This window comes from Oryctolagus cuniculus, chromosome 11 (genome assembly GCF_051225735.1).
Source record: "Oryctolagus cuniculus isolate XC-2025 breed Fujian yellow rabbit chromosome 11, ASM5122573v1, whole genome shotgun sequence".
Classification (NCBI taxonomy): domain Eukaryota; kingdom Metazoa; phylum Chordata; class Mammalia; order Lagomorpha; family Leporidae; genus Oryctolagus; species Oryctolagus cuniculus.
In genome coordinates this window covers 29,219,219-29,234,923 of record NC_142877.1, presented here as the reverse complement: position 1 = coordinate 29,234,923, position 15,705 = coordinate 29,219,219, and the positions used below count along the sequence as shown (strand labels likewise).

The 15,705-nt window shown below is 40.7% G+C and overlaps 1 protein-coding gene across 9 annotated transcripts in view; it reads left to right on the top strand.

The window, feature by feature from the left end:
- Positions 1-15,705, top strand: part of RNF24 (ring finger protein 24) — a 121,309-nt gene that overhangs the window by 44,418 nt on the left and 61,186 nt on the right. For 4 of the 9 annotated variants that reach the window (XM_089308201.1, XM_089308200.1, XM_089308197.1 and 1 more), the window contains exons 2-3: positions 2,871-3,020; positions 6,925-7,047. The exons of 1 other annotated variant lie outside the window; for it this stretch is intronic. In XM_089308201.1, coding sequence (XP_089164327.1) covers positions 2,878-3,020; positions 6,925-7,047 — 266 coding nt within the window. In that variant the 5' untranslated portion in view covers positions 2,871-2,877. Of the gene's footprint in view, positions 1-2,870; positions 3,021-6,924; positions 7,048-15,705 lie in introns of those variants that run through there. 4 more of the 9 variants (XM_089308202.1, XM_008256267.5, XM_051845274.3 and 1 more) reach the window with 2 other exon arrangements.

Below are 15,705 nucleotides of genomic sequence, written 5' to 3'. Positions count from 1 at the left end.
TCCTGAGAGGTGGGCACTTGGTCAGTTAGTGTCCTCTTCAGAGACTTGATCTTTGAGGTTTCTTTTATGTTGTTGCTGTCATTTAATTTCATTCCTTCCTCCAAATACACTTGTGTACTGTTAATATTTTTGTCATAATCCTGAAGTTTTCAAATGCTTTGATTTCTATTTCATTTTATGCTTCTAGGAATTTTTTGAAGTTAACAGAATAGATATTATCCCATTTAAAAGAGGAGAAAATTGAGGTGTAAGTGGGCCAAGTACTGACATTTACTAGTGATATCCTGGGAACAAGCATTCAGATTTGCTGACTGCAGACCTGTCACTTTTTTCCGCTGCACCAGTTTTTCCATATCAGCCTGCTCAGTACATATGTTTAATTTCTTGTTTCCTAAAGTGAAAAGATACCCTACCCAAGTCCATTTGGTCTGATGACAGACATTTCTTAAGGACTGAAGGACAGCCATCTACGTCTTGACTCTAACAAGGGTAATCAAGTGAGGCCCTGTCAGCAGCATGAAGTTAGCTAAGTTTTAGGGGCCAGCGTTGTGGTATACCAGCTAAAGCCACCACCTGCAATGCTGGCGTCACATATAGGCACCAGTTTGTGGCCCAGCTGCTACACTTCCAATCCAGCTCCCTGCTGGTGGCCTGGAAAAAGCAGCAGAAGATGGCCCAAATGTTTGGGTCCCTGCCACCCATATGGGAGACCCATAAGAAGCTCCTGGCTCCTGGTTTTGGCCTGGCCCAGCCCTGGCTGTTGCAGCCGTCTAGGGAGTGAATCAGCAGGTGGAAGATCTCTCTGTCTCCCCCTCTATCTCTGTAATTCTGACTTTCAAATAAATAAATCTTTAAAAAAAAGTAAATTTTATACAGTTGTAATTTTTTTTTTTTTGACAGAGTGGACACAGAGACAGAGTGCTGTAATTTTCTTATAGCTCTGAGGTACATGTGCTTTGTATATTTGGTAAAGTGCTTAGCTACATTCTTCTCTCACTCCTAAGAAGATCTGAATATGGGGAAAATGAAATTATATATTGGAGTAAAAGCACTTGCTCTAACTAAGCCAAATTCCCAAATATCCAGAGACTCAAAACTAAATATTACCCACTATTTATGTTTGGCCTTTCTAAGCGGAGAGTTTCAGTGGGATGAAGTTGTTCTTGTCAGCCATTGACTTCCTGCTGTAAATTATTAGAGACCAGAAATGAAAGTAACAATAAGACCTAGATTTCAGATACAGAAAGTCACATCTCAGTGGTGCCAGCAGTGTAAATATAATCTCTTTGGAACCAAGAAGAACACTAAAGATCCATGGGCACATTTTAACTTACTGTACATAAAGTAGAAGTTTGGGGGTGTTAGGTTTTGATTTTGATTTTGGCAGTAGTCATAGTTATAATTCACTTATCATTATTTGGATGTAATAAACAGGCCTGGCTAGAGCTCTTTTTTTTGTTAGGAATCAAAATGACAAGGAAAGCTGTGGTGAAACGGTATTAACACTATTCCTCTTCACCTAAAGAAGGGGGAAAACCCTGTTCATGGAATTTTAACTGTGTAGAGATCAGGAAGTATTTCCAAGCAAATTGACAGAAATAGTCCTTTTGTTAATGTTTAGACAACATTTTTCTGATCATGAAAGTAAGACAAAAAAGGCAGTAAAGTACACAGGCTGAGAGCACTAGCTTGGGAGTTAAAGATCCTGGCTTGGGTATATCTTTGGTCAGTAATGGCTGTGTGACTGACACTCACTAGGCCCTGGTTTCCTTATATGTAAAATGGAAGAAATTATGGTACCTACCATAGAAGTTTGATTGTGAGGATTAAATAAATAATGCCAGTAAAATTATTAGAACAAGACCTAACAATAAAAGGGTCTACAGAAAGAAAATCAAAACGGCTAGCAAACCATAAGCCAGTGTTAACCTTTCGAAATGTTGGCTTCCATGATTTTTTCTACCATACACATATACTTATACTCCCATATATGTATTTATAAATTTATAAAATTGGAATACTTTGGCCGGCGCTGTGGCTCACTAGCTAATCCTCCGCCTTGAGGCGCCAGCACACCGGGTTCTAGTCCCGGTCGGGGCGCCGGATTCTGTCCTGGTTGCCCCTCTTCCAGGCCAGCTCTCTGCTGTGGCCAGGGAGTACAGTGGAGGATGGCCCAAGTGCTTGGGCCCTGCACCCCAGGGGAGACCAGGATAAGTACCTGGCTCCTGCCATCGGATCAGCGCGATGCGCCAGCCGCGGCGGCCATTGGAGAGTGAACCAACGGCAAAAGGAAGACCTTTCTCTCTGTCTCTCTCTCTCACTGTCCACTCTGCCTGCCAAAAAAAAAAAAAAAATTGGAATACTTTATATACAGTTATATTCTACTTAATTTTTCCCATATACCTATTTCTCTTGACACTACAATTTACTGAAAACTTGGGTTATTTCATTGTTAGACATACATTTATAATGTTTTACTATTATAATATTGCTACTTTAAAGGTTGAGTTATTGAGTTAAAGGAGAATTTGAAAAATCTCAAGACCTTATTTTGTATCTTTGAAATTTCATATTTTCATGTTTATTGATTACTTGTATTATTTCAGTGAAATGCTATGAATGCAACTTGCAGAGCTTTTTATGTTGGATCTCTAGTCTCTGGAATAGTGCCAGATGTGTAGTAAGCACTCAGAATATTTGGTATGATAAATGAATGAATGGCAAGAATAGTAACATTTTGGTCTATCATATTTATTTCAAATGGGGTTGAGCCTTAGGAAAGTTTTGCCTCTATATATGTACACAGGTAATGCTATCTTGATTCTTAGTCTTTATACCTAATTCTTTTCCATTCTTTGCTTCTCCCACAGTTCATCCATGAGCTCGGATTTCCCACATTACAACTTCAGAATGCCTAATATTGGATTCCAGAATCTGCCTCTCAACATATATATTGTGGTTTTTGGCACTGCTATATTTGTCTTCATCCTTAGTTTACTCTTCTGTTGCTACTTGATTAGGTAATCAATTTTCATTCTGTGTTACTTCTTGATGCATTAATCAATAGGAAATCAGATTCTTGCCCTCACATTTAAAAAACAAAAGTAGAAGTATGATAATCAGAAAATTTTTAAAAATTAAGGGGTTTAATATTTTAATAGTGTAAGTTAGTAATCAGTAAAACACCTTTATACATTCTTCAGCCCTGTCTGCTGATTAGATGTTTTACTCTATAAGAGAAAATTGTTCTCATTTGTTTTTCCACCATATTAGCACCTGGTCTAAATACACTTATGTCATTGTCCTCAAGACTTAACCTACTTTCATAGAGATTTTAAAATTGTTTTTCAGTAGGATATTGCATCATTGTTAGCAAAAGTCATTAAGGATCAGAAAACAATATCCATGACAAGAGCTAACCCTTAAAAGCTTCTTGTGATCTCAAAAGATTTTAAGCTTCTATTTGTTGTCATGTTAGTCTGGAGTTCAGGTGATAAAAAACTAAATATTTCAGTGTTGAGAGGTATACCCCAATTGAGGGAGTAATAGATTTGGCCAGTAAAAATTTGCTGACTCGTAATTATTCAAGCAAGCATTTTTACTTAGGTTTTTAAATAATTTTCAAAGCCAAAACTGAGACTATAAAAGTTTTATATGGTGGTGTTCAAAGAGCTTTATAGAGTAAGAGTAGGAAATTGAATTTTATTAGGCAGCTCAACATCTAATAGTTTTTAGTGTTTGTACAATATATGATTATGATTAAGATAAATATTGTATCTTTCAACAATAATTCATGGCAGTGTTTGGGGGCATTCACTAACTGATAATCAAAGTCAATTGAATTTAGTGTGTAGTTTCTGATATTCTGGCAAATGATTTTACATTTTTCATGGGAAGTCTTCTCTGAAAATTCTCACAAAATATAAGAGCTCCTTATAGCTCATAGATAAAGTTGACTGCTTATGACTTTATGCCTTTGCTCAGGGAAATAAATACTTGAGGCTAATAATAGGATTCAGGAGAAAAAAAATTTTAATCTGTATTTCTAGTTCTTTTTCTAATACTTGTTTCTAGTTTTATAACTATATAAATATTTTAGCATTTTTTTTTAAATTTCAAGTTAAATGCTAAATACAGATATTTAGGATTTTTTAAAAAATTAGAAAATTAGGCCGGCGCCGCAGCTCAATAGGCTAATCCTCTGCCTTGCGGCGCCAGCACACCGGGTTCTAGTCCCGGTCAGGGAGCCGGATTCTGTCCCGGTTGCTCCTCTTCCAGGCCAGCTCTCTGCTGTGGCCAGGGAGTGCAGTGGAGGATGGCCCAAGTGCTTGGGCCCTGCACTCACATGGGAGACCAGGAGAAGCTCCTGGCTCCTGGCTTCAGATCGGCGCAGTGTACCAGCCATAGTGCGCCAGCCGCAGCAGCCATTGGGGGGTGAACCAACGGAAAAGGAAGACCTTTCTCTCTGTCCACTCTGCCTGTCAAGAAAAAAAAAAATTAGAAAATTAACCATAGCACAAACAGAACCTCAAAGGTCTTTTTTTCAGACCTACCAGATATTTTTTTGGCAATACCTCTAAAAATGGTTGTTTAACTCAAAAATGCGTTGATTTAAAATTTAAAACCAAATTACTAAAAGGGCAGGGACAAAAACAATACAAAAGTATAATAAAATGTTAAAGAAACTTCATTAGGAAGGGTTATGGTTTACAGTATACAAAATATTCTAAAATAGATGCCTCATATTATGGTTTCTGTTATGTCAAAGAATTAGTAGACCTTTAACTTTTAAAAGAAAAACATTAATGTACCAATTAATATACCAATTCTGTAAATATTTTGAGAAATAAATTATGAAACTCCCTTTTACTTTCTTGTATTCCATTTAATAACTAAGCAAAAAAGAGATACTTACAAATGATAAGCAGTTTTTATACATTATCATTGCACTTAATTTTATCCTTTTTAAGATGTATTTATTTATTTGAAAGACAGAGTTACAGAGAGGCAGAACCAAAGAGGGAGATAAGTCTTGCATCCATACAGTGGCTCACTCCACAAATGGCTGCAACAGCCGGAGCTGGGCAAATCCAAAGCCAAGAGCCAGGGGCTTCTTCCAAGTCTCCCACACAAGGGCAGGGGCCCAAGGACTTGGGCCATCTTGTACTGCTTTCCCAGGCCATAGCAGAGAGCTGGATCAAAAGTGGAGCAGCCAGGACTCGACTGGCGCCCATATGGGCTGCTGGCACTGCAGGTGGTGGCCTTACCCACTACACAAGAGCACTGGCCCCCATTTTATCCTTTTTTTATAATCAAGCTAACAAAGTAAAAAAAAAAAAAATGGGAGTCTGCTAACATTTATCAAGTTTAATTGAGAAAGCTAGTGATGTTTAAATGTTTCTAAATTTTATTTACTAGTCATTAGGAATATTTTGAAAGTTTTAATTATCTCAGCTTTCCTTTCTATTGATCTTACTTTGTTACCTTTAACATCAAATGGTACATTTAGATTTGACAAGTCTTTCTTCTTTTTTTTAAGATTTATTTATTTGAAAGGCAGAGCTACAGAGAGAGTGGGAGAGACAGGGAGAAAGATCTTCCATCCACTGCTGCACTCCCTAAACAGCTGCAACAGCCAGGACTGAGCCAGGCTGAAGCCAGGAGATAGGAGACAGGAGTTTCTCCCTGATCTCCCACATGGATATAGGGGTCCAAGGAATTGGGCCATCTTCCACTGCTTTCCCAGACACATTAGCAGGGATCTGAATTGAAAGTGGAGTAGCTTAGGCCGGCGCCGCGGCTCACTAGGCTAATCCTCCACCTAGCGGCGCCGGCACACCGGGTTCTAGTCCCGGTCGGGGCGCCAGATTCTGTCCCGGTTGCCCTTCTTCCAGGCCAGCCCTCTGCTGTGGCCAGGGAGTGCAGTGGAGGATGGCCCAGGTGCTTGGGCCCTGCACCCCACGGAAGACCAGGATAAGCACCTGGCTCCTGGCTCCTGCCATCGGATCAGCGCGGTGCGCCGGCCGCAGCGCGCTGGCTGCGGCGGCCATTGGAGGGTGAACCAACGGCAAAGGAAGACCTTTCTCTCTGTCTCTCTCTCTCACTGTCCACTCTGCCTGTCAAAAAAAAAAAAAAAAAGAAAGTGGAGTAGCTTAGACTTGAAGCAGTGCCCACATGGGATGCCAGTGTCACCAGCGGCGGCTTAATCAGCTATGCCACAATGCCAGGCCCGATTTGACAAATCTTGATTTTTTTAAAGATTTATTTATTTATTTGAAAGTCAGAGTTACACAGAGGAGAGGCAGAGAGAGAGAGAGATCTTCCATCTGCTGGGTCACACCACAGCCGGCCGGAGCTCCGCCGATCTGAAGCCAGGAGCCTCTTCTGCATCTCCCTCGCAGGTTCAGGGGCCCAAGGACTTGGGCCATCTTCAACTGCTTTCTCAGGCCACAGTAGAGAGCTGGATCCGAAGTGGGGCAGCCAGAACTTGAACTGCCCATATGGAATACCAGCACTGCAGGCGGCGGCTTTACCTGCTGCAGCACAAAGTCTTATAGTTAATCCTGGAGATCCATGAATTTAGCTCCTAGAAAATTACTCAAGCCCACACCTTCCCAGGAAGCTCCTCTGTTCTCATGCAGAGAGATTTCTCCAGTCACAGTCAAAATCAACCATAGGAGAACACAGGTTAGGTCTAAACAAGACACCTACCATCAGCCACAAGCTTAAACAACATTTTAGTATAAAATCTGTGACTGACAGGGCTATGAACAAGACACTACTTAGCAAGTGTGCTAAACCTTTTTGCTGCCAAGGGCTATTGGATATTTATAACATCATTTGCAGGCCATACAAAATTAAGTTAAAAATTAGCCTGCTATAGATTTATTTAATTTCAAGTCCCATTTACGATTGCCTTGGCAGGGCCAGACCAAGTGATTTCACATGTCTCATACAGTCCGTAGGCCAGACTTTCCCCAGCCCTGCACTACTGGAACACAAAGGACATCTTACCATGTTGGGAGAGACCCTGTTTTATAATGTCAGGTAATAGTTTATATTTGGTATTTGTCTACTCCAAATAGATATTTGTTCTCTTTACTATGTTCTCAAATATGCAGAACAACACCTGGCACAAGATAAAGCATTCAAAAAATATTTTTGGGTGAATGAATGATTTTCCTAGTAAGAAGTCAAGGAAGGGGCCAGTACTGTGGCACAGTGGGTTAAAGCCCTGGCCTGAGGCGTTGGCATCCCATATGGGCGCCAGCTCTGGTCCCAGCTGCTCCACTTCCCATCCAACTCTCTGCTATGGCCTGGGAAAACAGTACAAGATGGCCCAAGTCTTTGGGCCCCTGCACCCATGTGGGAGACCCGGAAGAAGCTCCTGGCTTCAGATTGGCGCAGCTCCAGCCGTTGCAGCCATTTGGGGAGTGAACCAGCTAATGGAAGACCTCTCTCTCTACCTCTGTAATTCTGTGTTTCAAATAAGATAAAATAAATCTTTAAAAAAAAAAAGTCAAGGAAAAAATCAAAATGTAGCAGCACAACCAAATTGGTTAAAGACATGGAAGTAAATACTAAAATAATGAGATGAGAAATTATCCCTGGGGAAAGGGACAAAGGACTGCTAATTCTTTGTTACTAGCACTATAGGACTACATATAACTTTGAAATATGTAAACGTATGTATGATATAGTGTATAAAAAACTAAATATAGAAATTTTAGTTGCCAACTAGTAATTATGAGGTCCTAAACCAAGATGGCAATAGAGCTAGAGAAAATGTTATGATTGTAAGAAATATTTGACAGTGAACATAAAATTGGTGATCGGGTATTAAGAAGTGGGGCGGTATTTGGCACAGCAATAAAGACACTGCAGGATACCCAAATCCTACACTGGAGTGCTTGGCTTCAAGTCTCAGCTCCATTTCCAATTCCAGCTGCTTACTGATGCATATCTGGAAGGCAGCATGTGATGACTCAAGTAGTTGGGTCCCTGTCACCTAGGTGGGAGACCAGATTGAGTTCCTGGCTCCTGGCTTCTACCTGGCCCAACCCTCTAGGCTATGACAGACATGGGAGTAAACCAGTAGATGCAAGATATCCCTCCCTATCCCCTATCCTGCTTTCAAAAAAAGAAAATTAGAATTTTTCCAGCTTAGGCAGCTGGGTAGATAGCAATCCCTTCAGAGATAGAAAATACATGACAAGTTTTGGGTGGAAGGATGACAGATTCCATTTCAGATATGTGGGGACAGAGTTTCCTGTGTAACAGTCAGGATGTTTAGTAGACTGTTGGATATGTAATCTAAAACTTAAGCCAAGTCTGGTCTGGAAATAAGAGGTCAGTGTAATAATCGGTGAAAACTGAAGCCAGGAATGTCCCCTAGAGATAATGTGGATAGTGAAATAAAATGAATCCAGGACAGAATTCTAGGGGAACATTGATACTTAAAAAGGACTCCATAAAAGAGACTGGGAAAGGGTATCTAGAGATGTGATGAAAATTATGACAGATGCCCCACAAATAGGGTTTCAGTGGATCAAATCAGTTGTGTCAATTGCTCCCAAGGAGATCCAATAACGTAAGAGTTGAAAACTTCCCACTACATTTGACCATTAGGTATACATCCGTCCATAAGTTCCAGTAGCATGGATAGAGGGATAATGGAAAGCACACTATAATGGAGCAAAGCCTGCCTAGTGGGTGAAAATGAACACAAACAGTATAACCTTCGAAGAACCTTGGCTAAGAAAAGATTAGCTTTGGGTGGAGGAGAGGCAACTACTAAAGAAACAAATACTTTGGTGTTTTATTTTATTTATTTATTTATTTGAAAGAGTTACACAGAGAGAGGAGAGGCAGAGAGAGAGAGAGGTCTTCCATCCACTGGTTCACTTCCCAGTTGGCTGCCAATGGCCAGAGCTGCACTGATCAGGAGCCAGGAGCTTCTTCTGGGTCTCCCACGCAGTTGCAGGGGCCCAAGCACTTGTGCCATCTTCTACTGCTTTCCTATGCATGGCAGAGAGTTGGATCAGAAGTGGAGCAGGCGGGACATGAACTGGTGCTCGTATGGGATGCCAGCACTGCAGGCAGCAGTTTTACCCGCTCTACCACAGTGCCAGCCCCGGTGTTTGGGTTTTGTTTTGTTTATTTTAGATAGGGACCTAGTCATTTTTATAAATATAAGGAGATTGAGCCAGTTATGAAGGGTTTGTGAGAAAGAACAAATCATGGAGATTAAGAAAAAACACATAACTAGGAGATCAGTAGTAGTCCCAATCAGTGACTACCAGCTAAGATGGTGGTGAGGATGTCTGTAGAGTAATACTCATGTAGGTATGTAGGGCTGGGGGTGAGAGAGCTCACATCTCTGACAACTTGCATTTTCTGTGAGTAGAAAATGTTGGGGGAGGAGGAGATAGGGTAACAAGGGTTTGAAACAGCCAACACCTAGAAGCTTAGGATACTGAGCATGAATGGATAGATTAGAGAGCAGTGTGGCAAGTTGGGCAAAGAATTGTGATTACATATTTATAGTGGCCATAAGCTCCACAGGTTTTTTCATTTTCGCCAGCACAATTCAGTATTGTTAATCATGCCCTCTCAGGTACTTCTTAAGATATTTATTTAGGAATACAGAATAAAAAAATGCAATCTAAAATATTAGATAATTAGTGGGATTCCAAGTAAAGGAGTAATCAAGTAATCAGTAAGGTAAAGTTCATTTAAGGGATCCATGCTATAGCTAGAAGTAGCAAGTTCTGCAGTGGGAAAATACACAGATCCAATTAAAAGATTCTTCAAATAAGCAAAACAAAGTTATAAATCGGGCCTCATTAATGAATTCTAATGGAGCTTATTTCTGTATATGAAAATGTACTGTATACTTTAAGTAAAACAAGTAGACAAAAACCAATTAGCATTTATAGATTAGTTGAATTACATGATTAATAAATTCAAGCTACATGATTAATAAATTTGTAATTTTAAATCCATGTAAGACAAAAGAGATTAAAAACCTTTCCTTTCGTGGAGTAAATAAATAAATAGAAAATTTTTAAAAAAGCCAATTAAACCAGGCCGGTGCCGCGGCTCACTAGGCTAATCCTCCTCCTTGCGACGCCGGCACACCGGGTTCTAGTCCCGGTCGGGGCACCAGATTCTGTCCCGGTTGCCCTTCTTCCAGGCCAGCTCTCTGCTGTGGCCAGGGAGTGCAGTGGAGGATGACCCAAGTACTTGGGCCCTGCACCCCATGAGAGACCAGGATAAGTACCTGGCTCCTGCCATCGGATCAGCGCGGCGCGGCAGCCATTGGAGGGTGAACCAACGGCAAAAGGAAGACCTTTCTCTCTCTCTCTCACTATCCACTCTGCCTGTCAAAAAAAAAAAAAAAAAAAAAAAAAACCAATTAAACCTAAAAGAAAAGAAAAGTGGAAAAAGCTGGAGTAGATGTTTGGCATAGCAGTTAAGACACTGCTTAGGATGCCCACATTCCATATCAGAGTGCCTGGGTTCATGTCCTACTCTGCTTCCAATTCCAGCTTCCTGCTAAGCATGCCCTGTGAGAGAGAGGTGTTGGCATAAGTACCAGGTCTCTGCCACCCATGTGTGAGACCTGATTGATTTCCAGGCTCCTGGCTTCAGCCAGCCCATCCTGACTGTAACTGGCATTTGGGGAATGAATGAACCAGCAGATGGGAGATCTCTGTCTCTGTCTGATTTTCAAATAAAATTTTTGAGAGAACTAAAATGGCTAAGCACAGAAATCAATGAAATAGAAAAAAATTATGTAAGAGAAAATCCTCAAGGGGCCGGCACCTTGGCGCACTAGGTTAATCCTGCCTATGGCCTGGCATCCCATATGGGTGCCGGTTCTAGTCCCAGCTGCTCCTCTTCCAGCCCAGCTTTCTGCTGTGAGAGACCAGGAAGAAGCTCCTGGCTTCGGATCAGCACAGCTCCAGCCGTTATGGCCATTTGGGGAGTGAACTAACGGAGGGAAGAGCTTTCTCTCTGTCTCTCTCTCTCTCACTGTCTGTAACTCTACCTGTCAAATAAAATCTTAAAAAGTTACACACTTCGTTAAAAACAAAAAGAAAATCATCAAAACCAAAAGCTGGTTCTTGGGAAAGGTTAATAAGTTTTCTAGACATTTATCAATTTTATCAGGGAAAAAGAAACATAAACTACTTATATCCAAGATGAAAAGGAGAACATTACTACAAATCCTATAAGCATTAAAAGATCACAAAGAGGTGCCAGCGCTGTGGCACAGCCGGTTAATGCCCTGGCCAGAGGTGCCAGCATCCCATATGGGCACTGGTTCTAATCCCGGCTGCTCCACTTCCAATCTAGCTCTCTGCTATGGCCTGGGATAGCAGTAGAGGATGGCCCAAGTCCTTGGGCTCCTGCACCCATGTGGGAGACCCAGAGGAAGCTCCTGGTTCCTGGCTTTGGATTGGCACAGTTCCGACTGTTTCGGTTAATTGGGGAGTGGACCATCAGATGGAAGACCCCTCTCTCTCTGTCTCTGTCTCTGTCTCTCTCTCTCTCTCTCTCTCTCTCTCTCTGCTTCTTCTCTCTCTCTGTAACTCTGACTCTCAAGTAAAAAAAATAAATAAATCTTTAAAAAAATCACAAAGAATGTTAAATATTTATGCCATAAATTTAAAACTTTAGGTGAATTACATAGATTCATAGAAAAAAAATAAAGTGTACCATGAAAAGGCATTTGTGAAAAACACACAGCAAAATCATAGTGGGGAAGGTTGAAAGCTTTTTCCCTAAGCTCAGGAACAAGACAAGGATGCTCAGTTTATTGATGCTATTTAACATTGTACTGAAAGTTCTATCCACAGCACTTAGGCAACAAAAAGAAACAGAAGACAATCAATGGGAAAGAAGTAAAACTAACTCTGTTTGCAGATTATATGATTCCATATAAAGAAAAACCCATAGAATACTCCAAAAAAAGGTCCTAGAGGCAATAAGCAAACTTCCAGAGTACACAATCAACATACAAAAATTAGTTGTTTCTGTATACCAACAGTCTGAAAAGGAAATAAACAATTCCATTTACAATAGCAAAAAAGATGCTAAAAATTTGTTGGTATAAAGTTAACCAAATAGGTAAAAGACGTGTACACTGGAAACTGCAAGACATTGCTAAAAGAAATTAGAAAAGATCTAAATAGATGGAAAAACATCCCGTATTCCTGGGTTGGAAGACTTAATATTATCAAGTTGGCAGTACTCCCCAAAGCAATCTGTAGATTCAGTGAAATCCCTACCAAAACTCCAAGGCCTTTTTTGCAGAAATAGAAAAAAACGAGTCCTGAAATTGCTTTGGAACTGCAAGGAATCCCAAATAGAACAATATTGAAAAAGAAAACAAATGCGAAGGGCTCACACTTTCTGATTTCAAAACTTCCTACAAAGCACTAATAAAAACATTGTGGTTCTGGCATAAACATATAAACCAAAGAAATAGAATTGAGAGTTAAGAAATAAACCCAAATATGTATGGCAAATTGATACTCAACAAGGGTGCCAGAATCATTCAATGGGGAAAGAGTTGTTTCTTCAACACTGTAACTCATATGAGGCCAGCGTAATTTTGCCTGCTTCTGAGGCCTACCTTTGGCTCTTGACTCTAGCTTCCTGATAGGGTGGACTGTGGGAGGCAGCAATGATGGGGCAAGTGTTTTGGTTCCTGCCATCCATGTGGGAGACCTGGATTGAGTTCCTGGGTCCTGGCTTCAGTCTCAGTCCTGCCTAGGCCTTTGTGGGCACTGAGGGAGTGGGTGAGCAGATTGAAGCTCTTTCTCTCAAATATATATATACATACACACACACACACACACACACACGCTCACACACACACACACAAACATATATATAAGTGTTTTTCACCAAACACTCATGTCTTGTTTTCTAAGTATTGTTCTCCAGTAACATATTATTCTATATTCCAACCTAGAGCACAGAAAATACAGCATGATCCAGGAACATCTTTTGATGCCAGTAAAAAAGGAAATGCATGGATAAGGATGAGGACATGTTGCTAGGACATAGGAGTCCATCTGAATGAACATCTAAAGGCCAAGCCTAAATTAATTTCAGCATCAAATAAATAGAGATCATATTGAATTATAACCCATAGACTAAAACAGATTTCCATGAATCCAGACTGATATAAAAATATAACTACATGAATAAATAAGAAGAAATTTATTTATGAATGAATTCCAATTAATAAATATGCAAGGAATAGAGAACTATAAAGTCAGTTTTAGGCAGACTCTACAGTAATTTTTGTAAGTGGGATAGGTGCTAGTATTGGTGGGAAAAAGCTTGAGGGAAAAAAATAAGATACTTACATAGTTTCAGCATCTCTCTCCAAGATACATATCAGTTACAAAGGGGAATGTTGTAACTTTAAAGTAGAGAGATAAGCATCTTAATCCAAGTGATCTTAGTTAATAGGTCAAAATCTTGAAAGACAGGAAAGACTAGGTAATTGTCACATGAGAAGAGGCATAACTAGATGGAATGTGAGATCCTGGATAGGAAGAGAATATGAGTGGGAAAACTGGTGAAATTCAACTAAGGTCTATAATTTTTTTAATATGTCAATGATATCAACATGTTAATATTAATTTCTTGGTTTTGATAATTATAGCTTTATAAAATGTATACACTGAAAAAGCTGGTAGAAGTTACATGTGGGCCAGCACCGTGGCTCACTTGGCTAATGCTCCACCTGCAGCACTGGTACCCCAGGTTCTAGTCCCAGTTGGGGCACTGGGTTCTGTCCCAGTTGCTCCTCTTCCAGTCCAGCTCTCTGCTGTGGCCCGTGAAAGCAGTGGAGGATGGCCCAGGTCCTTGGGCCTTGCACCGCATGGGAGACCAGGAGGAAGCACCTGGCTCCTGGCTTTGGATCGGTGCAGCGCACCTGCTGTAACAGCCATTTGGGAGGTGAACCAACAGAAGGAAGACCTTTCTCTCTATCTCTCTCACTGTCTAACTCTGCCTGTCAAAAAAAAAAAAAAAAAGTTATATGTGAACTCTACTTTTTGTGACTTTTCTGTAAGTCTAAAATTATTTCAAACTAAAAGTTCAGTAGCATGGTATTGACATAAAGTGTCTTAGTTTCTAAGGTTGCTGTGACAAAGTATCACAAATTAGGTGACTGGAAACAACAAAAATTTAATCTCTCACAGTTGTAAAGGCTGAAAGTTTGAAATCAAAACATTGAGAAGGCCGGGTTCTCTCTGAAGGCTCTAGGAAAGGCTTCTTCCTTACCTCTTCCTAGCTGCTGGTAGTTACCAGCAGTCCTTGGCATTGCTTGGTTTTAGCTGCAGCATTTCAGTGCATGCCTCTGCCTTTACAGGGCCTTCTTCGCTCTATCTGTATGTCCTCTCCTCTTCTAAGGGTACCAAAGTTCATGTAGGCTCTACCCTAATTTTATATGACCTCATCCTAATCAATAGTCTGAAAAGATGCTATTTTCAAATAAGATTACAGGGGTTCTGGTTCGACGTGGTGTTTTGAGGGGACACTGTTCAACCCAGTATACCAGAATAGGCAGACTAATGGAACAGACTCTTTATAGAAATAGACCTACATATTGGATATACCTGATTTATAACAGACTTGCCAGTGCAATGCAATGGGGAAAGGAAGGTCTTGTCCATAAATAATGATGAGTCGGATGAAAATACAGTTGGGACTAAAAAATATTCTTGACCAATTTCAGGTAGCTCATAGTCCTAAAAATAATCGTAAAAAACAAATTACTTTCATAATATTTAAGAGGTTATCTTCATAACCTTGGGACAGGCAAAGATTTCTTTAAGTGGACACAAAATTAAACTAATTGGGAAATGTTGTTAAATTGGACTTCATTTCCATTAAAAAAATTTTAATTGAACCTGCCAAGCAAAGTCAAAGATGTAGAACCATTAGAATGCTCTTGAACTATTCATAGGGGTAGAAATTGGCACAAGCACTTTTTTTTTTCTTTTTTGACAGGCAGAGTGGACAGTGAGAGAGACAGAGAGAAAGGTCTTCCTTTGACGTTGGTTCACCCTCCAATGGCCACCGCGGCCGGCACGCTGCGGCCGGCGCATCGCGCTGATCCGAAGGCAGGAGCCAGGTGTTTCTCCTGGTCTCCCATGCGGGTGCAGGGCCCAAGCACTTGGGCCATCCTCCACTGCACTCCCTGGCCATAGCAGAGAGCTGGCCTGGAAGAGGGGCAACCAGGACAGAATCCGGCGCCCTGACCGGGACTAGAACCCAGTGTGCCAGCGCTGCAAGGCGGAGGATTAGCCTATTGAGCCACGGCGCCGGCCGGCACAAGCACTTTGAATCAGCTGTTCTAGCTATATGTCCAACAGACATGTGTATCTACTGAAAGGTATAGAATTTATGTAGCAGTTTTATTGATAATAGCCTAAAACTGGAATTAAACTACATATTCATCCACAGTAGAATGGATTCATTGCCTTATATTCAGACACTGGGGGACTATATGGCATTCAAAAGACAGAATGACTACAACAATATACATAACTGTCACAAGGCATTGTGAACAGAAAGAAGCCAAATACAAAAGAACACATGCGCACATTTGAAAGCTCAAAAACAGACATAGTGAATCTACAATGATAAAGTCAGGAGAGTGGATAGTTATTGAGA